General features: G+C 49.6%; 1 protein-coding gene across 2 annotated transcripts in view; it reads left to right on the forward strand.

The window, feature by feature from the left end:
• The window catches only part of Tpm4 (tropomyosin 4), a 25,421-nt gene extending 12,196 nt beyond the window's left edge, over nt 1-13,225 (forward strand). For both annotated transcript variants that reach the window (XM_037211795.1, XM_028893497.2), the window contains 6 exons: nt 3,326-3,443; nt 4,414-4,484; nt 6,177-6,252; nt 6,760-6,822; nt 6,903-6,972; nt 11,705-13,225. In XM_037211795.1, coding sequence (XP_037067690.1) covers nt 3,326-3,443; nt 4,414-4,484; nt 6,177-6,252; nt 6,760-6,822; nt 6,903-6,972; nt 11,705-11,787 — 481 coding nt within the window. In that variant the 3' untranslated portion in view covers nt 11,788-13,225. The remainder of the gene's footprint in view (nt 1-3,325; nt 3,444-4,413; nt 4,485-6,176; nt 6,253-6,759; nt 6,823-6,902; nt 6,973-11,704) is intronic.
• The last annotated feature ends 1,917 nt before the right edge of the window (nt 13,226-15,142 follow it).

The raw sequence follows: 15,142 nt of genomic DNA on the forward strand, positions 1-15,142 counted from the left end.
GTGTCTGTGCCAAGAGGCTTCCGCGGGGAGCTCTGTCCCACCTCCTCTGGAGTGAGTGACCCTGGCGTGTCTCGGCTTGGAGGGCAGAGGGCATGGTTACAGGAGCCAGGGACAGGGTGGCCGGCCCAGCACTGAAGGGCTCCCAGTCTAGGCTCCTCCCAAAGACCTGACTGCAGATGGTGCTGCTGTGGACATCAGGCAGACACTGGACACCAGCGCGGAGCCGGGGTGCTGCTCAGTGGTGAGCGCCTGCCTAGCCTGCGAGAGGCCCGGGCTCTATACTCCACACTAGGAGCTGGGGTGCTGCTCAGTGGTGAGTGCCTGCCTAGCCTGCGAGAGGCCCAGGCTCTATACTCCACACTAGATGACTTGGGCTGTCGAGGTGGTCCAGTGGTTAGAGGCCCTTGCTGCCAAGTCTCATGACCTAAATTCAATCCTGAGTCTCACATGGTGCAAGGAGAGAACCAACCTCCTGCAAGTTGTCCGTGGCACAGATGTGCGCACCCTGAACACACACAGTGCCCATATTGGGCAGCTCACAACTGCCTATAACATGAACTCCAGGGAACATAGTGCCTCTGACTTCTGTGTACACCTGCGCACACGCACACACACACACACACACACACAGAGTTAAAAATAAATATTGAAAACCAAAAACAACACGCCAGTGAGATTGCTCAGTGGGTAAAAGCGCTTGCTGCCCAGTGTGACAGTCTGAGCTCAGTTGGTGCCTGGGACCGACCCTGGAAGGAGAACCAACCCTGCAGGTGTTCACAACGTCCACACTTGTGCCGGGGCGCATGCGCTCACACACAAATGAATGTAGAATTACAATAATAAATAAATCAGGTGTTTTGTCATACTCCACAGTTTTAATAACGCGTGTGTGTGTGTGTGTGTGTGTGTGTGTGTGTGTGTGTGTGTGTGTTTGAAATGGGATCCTGACTGTCCTGGGACTTCTTGTGTAGACCAGGCTGGTCTAGAACTCACAGATACCCACATTCCTCTGCCTCCCGAGTGCTGGAATCAAAAAGAGTGCCCGGTGCCCCACCACACCCAGCTCCTCCCTCCTCCCCCCAAATTGGTTATATTTCATTTGTGTGTGCCACAGCACGTGTGGAGGTCAAAACATCTCGCAGGAGTGGGTGCTCCCCTTCGTCAGACTGGTGGTGACGAGCGCTGTTCCCACTGCCCGATCTCCACCTTGTTTTTGAGACAGGGTCTCAGTGGACAGGAGCTCCAGGGATGCAGTCCCCACCTCCCTAGCAGAGGTTTTTATGTGGTGCTGGGGCGCAGGAGCGGGTCTCAGGGAAAGCATTTGACCCACGGCCATCTCGATCCCCGTGACCGCCTCTGTTCACGCGGCTCAGCGAGAGCAAGCTCTGCTGAGGCAGCTGAGTCGTTCTGGCTGCCCTCGGACATCATTCTTTCTGACCTGGGTGTCCTTTATCTGAAATGCTTGGGACAGAAAGTACTTAGGAGTTTGGTTGTTTCTAGATTTGGGGATTTTTTTGCATGTGCATAATGAGATATCTTAAAGGTGGGATCCAAGTCCAAACAGGAAGTCCATATGCATCCCCTACCCCTTGTACGCAGGGACCGAGGGTCATTTCCGGCGTATCTAGTGTGCCCTCCTTTTGACGGTGGCGGGTGGGCCACTAAGGTAGGACTCATACTTAGCATTCACACTGCACTGAGTTCTAACCCCTGCATGTCCAAAAAAAAAAAGTTTATCTTGAAAGCCAGGTATGGGGGAGCACGCCTTTGGAAACTAGTTTATTTTGAGCAGTTTGGCCGCCCGGGTTGTGCCCGCCTTCCCTGTGGTCTTTGCACGGCAGCTTGTTCATTTTATTTCCATTCAGCCCTGGCTTTGGAAGCTTCCAGTAATTCCCTTTCCCCCCAGCATAAACATCCCGCCCATCCTGGGCATGGACGTGTTCTTTCTCTCCTGTGACTCGGGGGTGTGTTTTTGGTTTTGGTTGGTGAGTTGATTGGTTTGGAGGTTGTTTCTTTGTTTCTCTTTTTATGATTTTCACACAAAGTCTCACTGTATAGCTGACTGGCCTGGAACTCAGAGATCCCCTGGCTTCCGCCTCTTGAGAGCTGGGACTAAAGGTGTGCACCACCACACACAGTGAAACTCTGGCTTCATTGTTTGCCTTTTTTTTTTTGTTGAAACAAGATCCTGCTCTGGAGCCGGGCTTGCTCGTCTCGGTCTCCCAAGTGCTGAGATTGACAGACATGGCCACTCACCCGCCAGGCTCCTCCAGCTCTCTTCTTCCGCTCAGCTCAGCCTCAGGTGGATAAGGGCTCTAGAAGCCCTCTGTGGCTCTCCCCTCCGTTCCCACTACACCTGCGCCTCTACATTCCCGCAGGTGTGGCTGCGCACTCCGTGCTGACTGCTGATGCTCAGGCCTGTCTCCCGGAGAGGAAACGAACATGGGTGCACCCTGAGGAGAGGGACCAGTTCTGCTGCCTAGCAGCTCCATAACCTTGAGCCTTTCTCTGCCTCAGTTTCTTTTGTCTATGAAGTGGGGATAGTAGAGCCCGTGCATGGTGTGATTTTGAAAGCTGGAGGTCCACCAGACATGGTGGTGATGCATGTCTGTCTTTACAGTGCTCCCAAAGGCTGAGGCGGGTGTCGCCTGGGCTAGGTACCAGAACCCTGTCTTCTAAGACCTGTTGAAAGGGGTGTTGGGAGGTAGGATTGAAGCTCAGTTGATAAGAACACTTACCTGGCACCCACAGAGCTGGGTTCAATCCTCAACACCACATAAACCAGGTGTGGTGGTGCAAGCCCGTCACCCCAACACCGAGGAGGTCGAGGCAGGGGGATCAGGAATTCATAACTATCCTTCACTGCACAGTGAGTTTGAGGTCAGCGTGGGGTATATGAGACCCTGATTCAAAAGAGTAAAAGTGAGTCTGGGGAGATTGTCCGTGGTCAAGGGCTTGCCGCACAAGCCTGAGAACCTGACTTAGTGTACCCACCCCCACATAAATGCTGTTATGGGTGTGTGTGTCTAATCCTGGCACTGGAGAGGCAAAGACCGAAGGCCTTTGGCCATGGCAGCCAGTCTGTAGAGAGCAGCAAGCTCCAGGTTCAGCGAGAGACCTGTCTCAAAAAGATATCACGGGCTGGAGAGCCGGCTCTGCAGTTAAGAGCGCCTGCTGCTCTTGCAGTGGACCTGGCCTCAGTGCCCAGCACCAGAGGGCTTCTCAGTGAACTGAATATGGAAGTTGACAGCAGGTCCTCATCCTTGCCTGGGTCCCGGGTGGAGGCATTTGAGGACCTGGTTCTCACACCCCACCCCGTTTGCAGAGGCATGAAGGTGATAGAGAACCGAGCCATGAAAGACGAGGAGAAGATGGAGATCCAGGAGATGCAGCTGAAAGAGGCCAAGCACATCGCCGAGGAGGCCGACCGCAAGTACGAGGAGGTGAGTGGGGCCGGCGGGGTGGCCGCAGGAAGTTGGAGGAAACGGTGCTGCCGATAGGAGCCCAGGGGAAGTCCACACGCAGGACGATTGCCTCTGTGGGAACATCTGTGTTTCCAGGCACAGCCACTTGGCTGGGAAGCTATCTTGATGGGTGCCAAAAAAAGTCCTGCGGCCACTTGTCTGAGTCGCTGGAGACCAGCTGATCAGCTCCCTCCTCTCGTCCCTTAAGCTGGATGTGAGGCCGGTTGGCAGATACGAGGGTCATGCCTGCCAGTCAGGCTCTGCCGCCACTTTTTTATCTTCGTGGACATAGGCTTACACACTTGCTCAGGCTGCCTGGCTAGCCATGAACTCTTGACTCTGTGTCCACTGCCTCAGCTTCCCAAGTGCTGGAACTATAGGTGTGAACCACTGTGCCTGGCTATCTCTTTTTTTTTTCCCTGAGAAAGGTTCTTCTGCAGTCTAGGCTATTCTCCCCATACAGAGAAGAATGTAAGGATGACCTCTGAAGTCCTAATCCTCCTGCCTCCAACTCCAAAGTGCTGGGATTATAGGCATGAACCACTATACGTGGCTGAATTTTGTTTTTAGAGAAAGGGTCTAAGGAATCTCAGGCTGGCCTCCAACTCCCTTTATATAGCCAGGGGTGACCTTTGATTCCAGATTCTTTTGCCTCTGCCTCCCAAATGTTGGGATTACAAGCCATCATGCCTGGATTTGTTGTGTTTTTCAAACTGGACCTCCCTAATAGGAATGACAGTGTCAACCACCACACTGGGCTCTCTCTGGTCCTTCTTCCTCCACGGTCAGTGGCTCAGCTCTACCTTCCCCTTGCCTGCCTCACTTTGGAGACCTGAGATGTTTCCATCCCTTGCAGGCCCCAGAGCTCATAGATTTGGAGGGACCAACATCTGCAAGGAAATGACCTGGTAGTGGGGATGGGTCTCAGCTGGCCCTTCTGTCTTTGTAGGTGGCGCGTAAGTTGGTCATCCTGGAGGGTGAGCTGGAGAGAGCAGAGGAGCGTGCGGAGGTGTCCGAACTGTAAGTGGCAGAACGGGGCTGAGCTGCTCATCCGGCTCCGGGGGGAGGAGGGAGGATGAGAGCAGGCTGTGCTGGGAATTGCCTGCAGCTGGGACCTCTGCTCAAGGACTTGGGCATCCAGCGTTCAGGGCTCATCCCTCCTTTTTTGCTTATCAGCTGAGAGCACATGGTTACCGATGGTTCTAACTACCAAGGGTCCTTTTCCCATCAAGAAACTGGGAAATTGGGTTGAGACCCCAGGACAGCATACAGGGCCCAAATTTTCCTGCTCCCAGCCAAGGCTTTGCTTTGATTTCTGGGTTTTGTTTTTTGTTTGTTTGGTTTGGTTTTTGTTTGATTCACGGTCTCTTGTAGCCTTGAATGCCTGATCCTCCTGCCTCTGACTCCAGACTGGTGGGATGACAGGCATGCAAACACACTGAGCTTTAAAATTTTTGTTCCTCACAATTTTTATTTTATTTTATTTATTTTTTTTTTTTTTGGTTTTTCCGAGACAGGGTTTCTCTGTGTAGCTTTGCGCCTTTCCTGGATCTCACTCTGTAGACCAGGCTGGCCCCGGACTCACAGAGATCCGCCTGGCTCTGCCTCCCGAGTGCTGGGGTTAAAGGCGTGCGCCACCGCCGCCCGGCTCACAATTTTATTTATATATGTATACACACACATTTTACTTTGTTTATATCACACCCCCTACACCCTCTTTTATCCCTCTCCCACTGACCCACTTCTCAGTGTGCCCCCTCCTAACTTTCATTTCTTCTTGTGTGTGACCTGCTATAGTTATTAGACATATAGATTAGCATGAGCATGGGGAGGGTTATTGACCCCACTAAGAAATGTAGCTCCTCCTCCCCCAGAGGCCATTGACTGCTGATAGCTACGTGGGGAGGGTGGGCCTCAGAGCCCACACCTCCTCCATGATGGAATGTTGTCAGGGCCTCCTGTGCAGGTCCTGTGTGGGCAGCCACCTCAGCTGTGGGTTTGCAGTAACCCTGTCTTGTACAGAAGACAGCCTTTCCCAGCTCCCCTCCCCATCCTCTGGCTCTTACATCCCCTCCCCACTTCCTCAGTGTTCCTTATTGGCCGTTTTTATTCTTGAGACAAGCTTTCACTATGTAGCCAGGCTGGCCTGGAACTTGGACTTTCCTGCCTTAACTTCACACACCCAGCCAGGCCACGTGATCTTCAGAATGCTGTCTGTAGATGGCAGGTGCCCCACGTTTCAGGGCTTTGCTTCTGATGTTGGTATTGGTGCCTGGCTCATTCCAATTGGGGTGGCTCAGCTAGAATCCCACAGGTCCCAACAAACAAAACACCTCTCCCCTTGGCCTTGGACCAGGGACCCAGCTCCACAGAGAGCCCTGCAGGGCTGGGAGCACCCTGGTTCCACAGGTGCATTCTAGGCTTGCTTCCTGTATTGTCCGGTATGAACTCTGAATGCCGTCCCCCACCTCCCGCCCTCATCTCCTTTGCGCACCTTCCTGAGAAAGCCCGGCCGGTCACAGATTTCACAAGTCCCTATTGCCTCATCCCTGGCAGATGCCCAGTTTGCTTGCCCTCCTGCCCTGCCTCTGCCTGTACCTGGCAGGAGAGGGTTTGCTAAGCTCCCAGCATTCCCTGGGGAACGGAGGCTTCTTGGAAGGGAATTGCCTGCTGTAATGTAAGAGAAAACACGCATCTTTTGTCTTGGTGCAGAAAGTGTGGCGACCTGGAAGAGGAGCTCAAGAATGTCACTAACAACCTCAAGTCACTGGAGGCTGCTTCTGAAAAGGTCAGGTGGAGGGGGACCTTGCTGCGTTTTGTCCTGTTCTTCAGTCTAGGTGACCTGGCGTGTGCCAGGGTGTCAGCATGCAGACCTTTGTTAGTGGGAGCCTTGCCGAGGCAGGGTTTCTCATCTCTTTGGCTAGTCTAGCTCGCCAGCTTGTTCCAGGGATCCCATCCCCACCGATGGGCTGCCACAACCACACAGCCTTTATGTGGATGCTGGGGTCCTCACTGCCAGGCAGGGCTTCCCCCGCTGAGTCACCGCCCAGCTCGCTCTTCCTTTTTGAGAGTATTTATGTATTTAACGTGCACAAGTGTTTTTGCCTGCCTCGTGTGCCTGCACTGCAGGCTGTCAGGTTCCCTGGCACCGAAGTTACAAGTCACTGTGAGCCTCCGTGCGCTGCAGAGAACTGAACACGGCCCTCGGTAAAAGCTTCGAGAGCTCTTAACCTCTGAGCATCTCTCCAGCCTCCTCCCCCCCTTTATAAGAACCGCCTTTTGGTTTCTCCCACAGTATTCTGAAAAGGAGGATAAATATGAAGAAGAAATCAAGCTTCTGTCGGACAAGCTGAAGGAGGTGAGTGTGGCTACACCCAGCCATGTCCTGCTTTTTGAGGGGCTGATCTGGAACAGGGGAGTGACTCTCTTCTCCCCTAGGCTGAGACCCGAGCTGAATTTGCAGAGAGGACAGTTTCCAAACTGGAGAAAACAATCGATGACCTGGAAGGTAGGAATCGCCACCTCCCTGAGTGACACATGAAAAGTTGGGTGAGGGGGTCTGTGGAGGGACAGAGCTGGCCTTTGTTTCCACAGTGAGGTCTTCAGAATTCTCACAGAGATGCCTTGCATTTTTTAAATGCCTCTGGTTCTTGCTGGCCTCTCTCCCAGAGGCCAGGCTTATTTATCTTAGTGTGAAGAAAAGGAAAAAGGGGCCTGCGGGGCCTCGGTTCCCCGGGGCCACACACAACTCAGCATTTCTTGAAGTGACTTTATTATTCTTCAAGATAGAGCACGGAAATTCCAGACACTTGGGGTTGGGATCCTCCAGGCTGTCTCATCCAGGAAGGGGAGTGAAACTCATTCTTCATATCCCTTATCCATATAAGGGAAAATGCTCCATTCCAAAGGGTGACCTGTGCAGGACGACGTCATTAGATCATCAGAAGTCACTTTGGGCCCAGTGGTGATGGGAGTGGAAGTTATCTTAAAACAGGGTCTTACAGTGTAGACCAGGCTGGCCTTGCCTCTGCCTCCCAAGTGCTGGGATTAAAGGCGTGTGCTACCAGGCCTAGCTCACCATTATTTTAAGAGTTCATCTAGGCTACTCCGGTCCAGAACCTGAGACCTCTCCGTCGTCACTCCATAGCTGTTTGTTTGACATGGGGCTCAACTTTGTCCTGGTCACACTCTGTTTTCTCACTGTTCTCCTCCTGTTTGTCTACACTGTTCCATCTCAACCCTCTGTCTTCTCTCTTCGACTCCCTCCCTGGGGACACCACCATGTAGACAGCGCCCAAAAGCTCAAGGAAATAGCTATCATGAAGGATCTGAACCAGCCCTCAATGACCAAACCTCTCTCTGAGGGCACCTTGGGTCTTAGCCATCTCCAGGCGGCCTCCTGCCTCTGGTGCCTCGGCACTCCAGGGACCCACCTCCTGGCCTTTTCCCATGTGTCAGACTGACTGGAGTGACAACAGGCCAGCCATCTTCATCTTCTGTCCTTGCCACCTCACCTTTGAGCTGGAACAAGGTGCCTTTGACCGTGGCTGGGATGAGAGGTAGAGGCTCTCTTTACCCAGAGAAAAATGATGCCACGTGGTCCTTTTCTGAAAATAATTCCAAAAGCCAATCTGGCAGGAGTCCTGAAACACAGCAGTGGCTAATCAGAGTGGCACCCCAGTCATTGTTTCTTAATAGAGAGTGTCTGATGAGTCCGCGAATAAAAGGAGGCTACCTTTGATTGGGGTTCGGGCTATGAATTCAAGTGGTTGCAATTCAACTCTTGTTCTGTCTGTTACACTGAGGATGATGACCGGAGTCCCCACGTCTCCACTGTCTCGGGAACAGTCAGCCAATGCCCTGTCCCTGGGGGGAAAGGTCACCTCCACACACCCTGCCGTTAGAAAGCCACACAAGGGATATAACACCCATTAGCAGTAGAAGGGAGGTGAACCTGATGTATTGACAAAGAAACAAAGGTACCGGGCATCTGGAGGCTGGCATGAGGATTTGAATTTGAAGTCTAAGCAACATAGCCATATCCTGTCTCATACATACCCTCCCAAAGAGAGGTTGGGGGAGGGAGATGACTCTGTAACAGAGTGCTTGCTGAGTAAGCAGGAAGATCCAAGTTCAGATCCCCAGCTCCCACATGAAAACTGGACATCGACCCCCATAATATAACTCCAGCACTCGGGGGTGGAAAGTGGTGGAGACAGGATCACCAGGGCCCCCTGGCTGCCTACCTAGCTCCAGGTTTGGTATGAAACCCTGTCTCAGTATAAGGTTGAGTGATAGAGCCTCTGTACTCTGCACGTGCACAAGGGGTGTGAACATATGTGCACATACACAGAAGTGTGTGGGAGGGGAGAGAGACAAGCAATAAAGCGGGGTTTTCCCCAGTTCCAACATTACCTAAGGTGAACATGTTTCTTTTTCCTAATCTTATCACCACCAATACCTCATATCACCCCTAAAACATGTACGTTTGTTTGTTTATTTCAAGCATGAGGACCTGAATTCAGACCCCGTAACTAAAGTAAAAAGGCTAGGATGTGACTTGGGCTTGTAGAGTCAGCACTGGGGAGAGGGGAAATAAGATCCCTGGGGCTTGTTGGCCATCTAGTCTAGCCTACTGAGTGAGTTTCTGGCGGTGACAGACCATGTCTCAAAAAAGCAAGGTAAGGAGGCTGGAGACATGGTTAAGACCACTTGCTCTTTCGAAGGACCTAAGTACGTTTCCCAGCATCCAGATTAAGTAGTTCACAACTACATGTAACCCCAGCTCCAGGGGACCTGGCACCCTCTTCTGACCTCTGCAGGCACCTGCACACAGATACACACACACACACAAAAGATAGATGACTTCTGAGGAAGAGCAGCCAAGGTTGACCTCTGACTGACCTTGGAAAGATTCATTTTGCCAACTCTAACCTCTCCACCACCAGCCTCCCCATTCCTGTATGCCATTTACATTAACCTATTTTGTAAGCAGGATGGTGGTGGTGAACACCTTTAATCCCAGCACTCAGGAAGGAGAAACAGGCAGATAGATCTCTGAGTCTGAGACCAGCCTGGTCTACAGAACAACTTCTAGGACAGCCAGGGCTACACAGAAACCCTGTTTGGGGGGTGGGATGGGCATTTTTTAAACCGTGCCCTGTATCCCTTGTCTTGCATAGGCCCTGGGATAGATTACAGACCATGCTTTTGTTGTTTGCTCTGTATTTCCCTGACAGTTTTCCAGACATGAATAGCCTCCACCCTTTGAAATAACTATCCCTTCCTGTCTGTCTAATCATTCTAGAGCCCTACAAGAGCGTCTACAGACTGGTGCCATAGAGCTCAGCCCTTTCCTGTTGTCTGTCTGAACGGTGTTGAGGGTCTCAAGGACAGGGAGCACTTTGGGAGTGGGGCACGGGGGCCTCTTTCCCCTCAGACCTAATTAACAAAACATGCTGGAATGGGGGACCAGGATTGATGGTAGAAGACCTGGGTCATATCCCACCTTCATTGCTGAGCTGTGCAACGGTGAACAAAGGTGCAGTCTGGATTACCAGGAGGTGTCTAAGAACAGGGAGCAGCTGGCTCCCAAGTGCATCCAGTTGACAAGTCTTCACCCAGCCTGGGTGGGCCAGTCACAGTAGTTTGTCACATAAAAGCTTCTGTGGCTTTAGGGAGGCTGCAGTCTGAGGTGTTTTTCTTTCTGAAAATTTCCAGGTTGATCCTATCACAGTTTAGGAGGTCTTTCACTTTCTTCCAGTATTTTAATGACTCCTGGCCTGGTCCTTATCGACCATCATTCACACAAACCAGTTTTCTCTCGTGCTTGGTCATGCAGAGCTTTTACAAATTATTGTATTTATTTATTTATTTAGGGTTGAAGGGAGCACACAGAAGGGATCAAGTTTCTCCTACCATGTGGGTCCTGGGGATGGAACATAGGTCTTGCGGGTTGGCAGCAGGGACCTTGGCCATCTCACAAGCCACCCCTGTCTTTTTTAACATGGATTTAGCCAGTTCAGCTATTGAGTAGTTTGCCTGCAGTCTGACTTAGGTTTCAGTCCTGTGTCATTTACCTGGGATCTGACTCCAGTGCCAGAGGCACACAGACAGTGAACATTGTATGCCTGGGATTACAACAGTCATCTCCAGTCACTGCAAAGAAAAATGGGTTATAGGATTTTATATTTTCCTAACAAGTCACCTGTATCTAGGACCAAAATCTTTTATGTGTATAGCACCTCCTGAGTTCTGAAGCGTGTCCTAGTTAGTTCTCCTAAGGCCTATATTACACACACTGGTGTAATACATCACAGATGGGAAAACTGAGGCCTGGAAAGGTTAAATGGCTCACTCTAATGGTACAACTTAGGGCTTCAGTCCAAGTGCTCTGGCTCAAAGATTGCTGGGTTTAGCAAAGGAAAATACAGGGCAGTTGGCCAATTGAGTTTTCATCTCATGAAACATTTGGGATGTTAAATTTTTATTTGTAGTTTATATGTTTGTGGGGGAGGTGCTCATGTGTGGAGGTCAGAAAACAGGTTGTAGGAGTCGCTTCTCTTCCTTCCATTATGTGAGTCCCAGAGATAAAACTGATTATGGAAGGAGAGGTGCACACCTTTAAACCCAGCAAGTGGATCTCTGTGAGTTCAAGGCCAGCCTGGTCTACACAGTGAGTTCCAGGACAGCTAGGGCTATATAGAAAAACCCTGTCTCAGGAGAAACCCTGTCTCAAATAAGTAAATAAATAAAACCTTGATGATCAGGCCTGGCAACAAGTGCCTTTTCTTTCCTTGATGAGGAATCCTACCAACCCAGGGTTTTTCTTTGGGTTGGGGATGGGAGTGAGATGAGGTCATGTGTGCTGGAGTGTCAGGTACACATCACAAAGCCAGGCTGTAGACATTTTTGTTGTTTTTGTTTTTGAGACAGGATCTAACTATACAGTTCTGGCTAGCCTGGAACTTACTGTGTAGATCAGGCTAGTCTCAAACTAAGATCTACCTGCCTCCTGAGTGCTAGGATTCAAATAATGCATTATCACGCCCAGCCTAATATTCCATATTTTATCTTGTTTGGTCCTTGATCCCTATTACTCCATGGTATTCTGTGTGATTAGAGCATAAAGTACTTTCTTAGCCGTGACTTTCACTGACAATTCAAGGTGCCCCCCTTTTCCTTCCTTTAACAAAGATGCTTATTAATTCATTTTTCCTTCCTGTCTTAATCCTTAACAGAAAAACTTGCCCAGGCCAAAGAAGAGAATGTGGGCTTACATCAGACACTGGATCAGACACTAAACGAACTTAACTGTATATAACCCAAACCAGAAGAGTCCTGTTCCAACACCAACTCGACTCCAGAGAGTGTGCCATGTCTTCTTCTCTTGTAAGAAGTTCCTCTTGTTACTGTGTCTCCACCTTGCTGGAAATGCCAAGCAGATAATGAATTCATGACCAAATATTTTGTATCAGACAAGCTTTGAGCACCACTTAAGTTTCTTTCCTTTTCCTTTCAAATGGCACCAGCTTCTTCAGCTAGTCTTGTTCTTAAATTGCATTTATTCCTAAAATAGGCAGGGAATTTCACACTGAGTGTAGTTGCTTAAGGCTGAGGGCATTTGGTTCCTGGGAATTAGTCAGCCCCACACTTTTAAGCACAGGCTCAAGTATCTGATAGTATCTGGTCACTGTTGGGGAAGTTATGGGAGGCTGGGGGTTGTCACAAGAAAAAGTGTAGAAATTTTCCACCTAGAGCAAAAATTAAAAAACGGGCTGCTATGGGAAGTCAAGCCTGATCATGCTGAGCTGGCTCCACACTCCACTGTGCAGAACAAACTTCCTTTAAGCATTCCAAGTGAGGATGCTGGGGTGATTGCCCGTGTATCTTCAGACAGATCCTTGATGCTGTTCCGTGCACATTTTCCTTTCACTCCAAAAGTGTTCTCTGAGGAGCAAGTGTCTTATTCCAGGACTTGTCTGCTGTGGTCTAATGACATGCTCAGCAAGGAATATGGCAGAGTCCAATCCTTTTCAGATTAGTCATGTCAAAGACTGCTAGCAAAGCCAGGCGGCAGTGGCACACGCCTTTAATCCCAGCACTCGGGAGACAGAGGCAGGTGGATCTCTGTGAGTTTGAGGCCAGCCTGGGCTACCAAGTGAGTTTTAAGCCAGCCAGGGCTACATGGTGAGATCCTGTCTCAAATAACAAACAAAAAGACTGTTAGCCATCAATACATTGAGGAGACTGTTCTAATAACAAATGCTGGGCAACAAAAGTCCTCCTCTCCAGCAGCAAGGTGATAGGAAAAGAAAGTGGTTAAACTTCATCTCCATTGTTCAGGGAAAACAAATGGAAGCTTGACTTTGCCAAGACTTGAATTCCCTCGGGAATGACACTAGTAAAGACCAAGAGACTCCTGATGGAACTGGATGTGGAGTATTCTGTAGGCTGCACTTTTTTTTTTTTTTTGTAGTTTTGCTTTCTCAGTTAACATCTCAGACTGAAACATTCCACATTCCCTAGCAGCGTGGGGACAACTCGAGTTTACAATTCCGACTGAACATCACCCTGCTTCTAGCTTATCTGAACCCCTGCCCCTCACTCCTATTTATTAAGCATCACACTACCAGGGAGGTGAACTTTTAGCAAACTGTGCAGTTGAATAAAACCTACTCTGTTCTCTAGATTCTTGCAATTGTATCATATGTGATAATATCACTTTTTCTACATTTTGGTCAAATAAATTTTTACATAAACAATGTGTATGTGTTTATTTTTCAGTTCCTTGACCATTTTGTGGTGATATATATATAGTACATTATGGTTATTCCACACGCACCCTTTATTTCCTTCCCGCTCCTTTACACCCCATCTCCATCCCTACCGGTCTCATTTTGGTTTTGCTTTGCAATATATTTAGTTAAACCAAGGCTATCTGTGATTGTAGGTTTGCAATTTTGTGCTGGAACCTGGTGGGATCATCAGTGGGTTCACAACTATTCCTCCCCTTTCTGCCTCTATCATCAAACTAGTTCTACACTGGGGGATGGGGCTCCCAGGCCCCTCCTCCATCAACACCTGGCTGTTGACTGTCCCATTCTTGTGCAGACCTAGTATGGACTTTATAGTAATTCAGAGTTAGGATTCCGATGGCTATATCTGGCCAGATGATGTCATTTCCCAGCCCTTTCCCATTCTAGCTCTTTCATTGTCTCCACCCTCTTCTGCAGCGTTTCCCGAGCCTTTGAAGGAATGGTATGAATGTCTTTAGGGTTAAGTTGTGTAGATTTCTTTTTAATGTTTGTTGTATGTGCGCTTGTGCATTTAAATGCACACAGTGATGAGTATATGGAGGTTAGGGGACAACCTGGAGGAGCTGGTTCTCTACTTTCACCATCTGGGTTCTGGAATCTTCAGGCTTGGCAGCAATTGCCTTTTCCCACAGATCCCAGCTGTGTTTTAGAATGTGCAGGCACACAGACCATTTTGCTTCAACAAATGTTAGCAGAATGTAAAGTGAAGGAGACTGCCAAGAGCTCGGCAAGTAGCTTCTTTGCCTTACACCGTGACTTCACAGTACAGAGATGATAATCTCCATACTTCAGGTGAAAGCACGTGGCTTCTGTCACTCAGGATGGCCTGTCCTTTGTGATTCCTAATTGTGCCTAAACTGGGTTGAGCAGAGTGGGACGGATGTTAATAGATGGTGAGAGAAAGGTTTCTACTGTCCTATTTAGGAAAACGTACGGCCTGTTGGGACCAGGCTTCCCGTGGTACACACAAAGCCAAGCAGAAAACAGAAGAGTGAAAGGTAGATTGATCCATGTGATAAAAACTGGAATTTGCTTGGTCAGAAATAGAAATAAACAGCAGTATTAGGAAACCTGCTTAGCATTTAGTTTCAGAAATACTGTGGCTGGTTTTACAGGAGGAAGGCAGGGTGGGAAAATGTCATTGACCCAGGATAGAGGCTGGCAGGACAGCTCAGGGTAAAAGTGTCTTCTGTGCAAGAGTGACCACCTGAACTGGATTCCTGGATGCCACCGTGGAGGGTGAGAACCAACTCCCAAAAGATGGTCTTTCAGGCCTGGAAAAATGGCTCAGCTCTTGAAGAGACCTGAGTTTAGTTCCCAGCACCCACACTGGGCAGCTCACAACTATCTGTAACTCCAGTTTCAGGGGACCCAACAACCACTTCTGGCCTTAAAAGGGCACTTGTACTTAGGTGGTACATATATAGATAAGCAGGCATACACACATAAAACAGAAATAAAAGTTGTCCTCTGAGCCAGGTGGTGATGGCACACGCCTTTAATCCCAGTACTCGGGAGGCAGAGGCAGGCGGATCTCTGAGTTCTAGGCCAGCCTGGGCTAGAGTGAGTTCCAGGAAAGGCGAAAAGCTACACAGGGAAGCCCTGTCTTGAAACCCCTCCCCCCCCAAAAAAAAAAACTGTTTTAAAGAAGACTATCTGGGACAGCAGCTGCAGTCACTCTAAGGGAGAAGTGACCTTCCTGTTTGGCTGGGAGGCAGGGACATGGAGTAAGCCTGTCAGTCACTACAGTTTCATTACCGCAATTGTTCTCACGTGTTTGCATCGAAATCTTACCTTCAAGGGGGTGAAGGAAGTGGGGAGTTTTTGTTGGGTGTAGTGCTACAGGCTAGCCTAGGCTAG

Source organism: Peromyscus leucopus, chromosome 17 (genome assembly GCF_004664715.2).
Source record: "Peromyscus leucopus breed LL Stock chromosome 17, UCI_PerLeu_2.1, whole genome shotgun sequence".
Classification (NCBI taxonomy): domain Eukaryota; kingdom Metazoa; phylum Chordata; class Mammalia; order Rodentia; family Cricetidae; genus Peromyscus; species Peromyscus leucopus.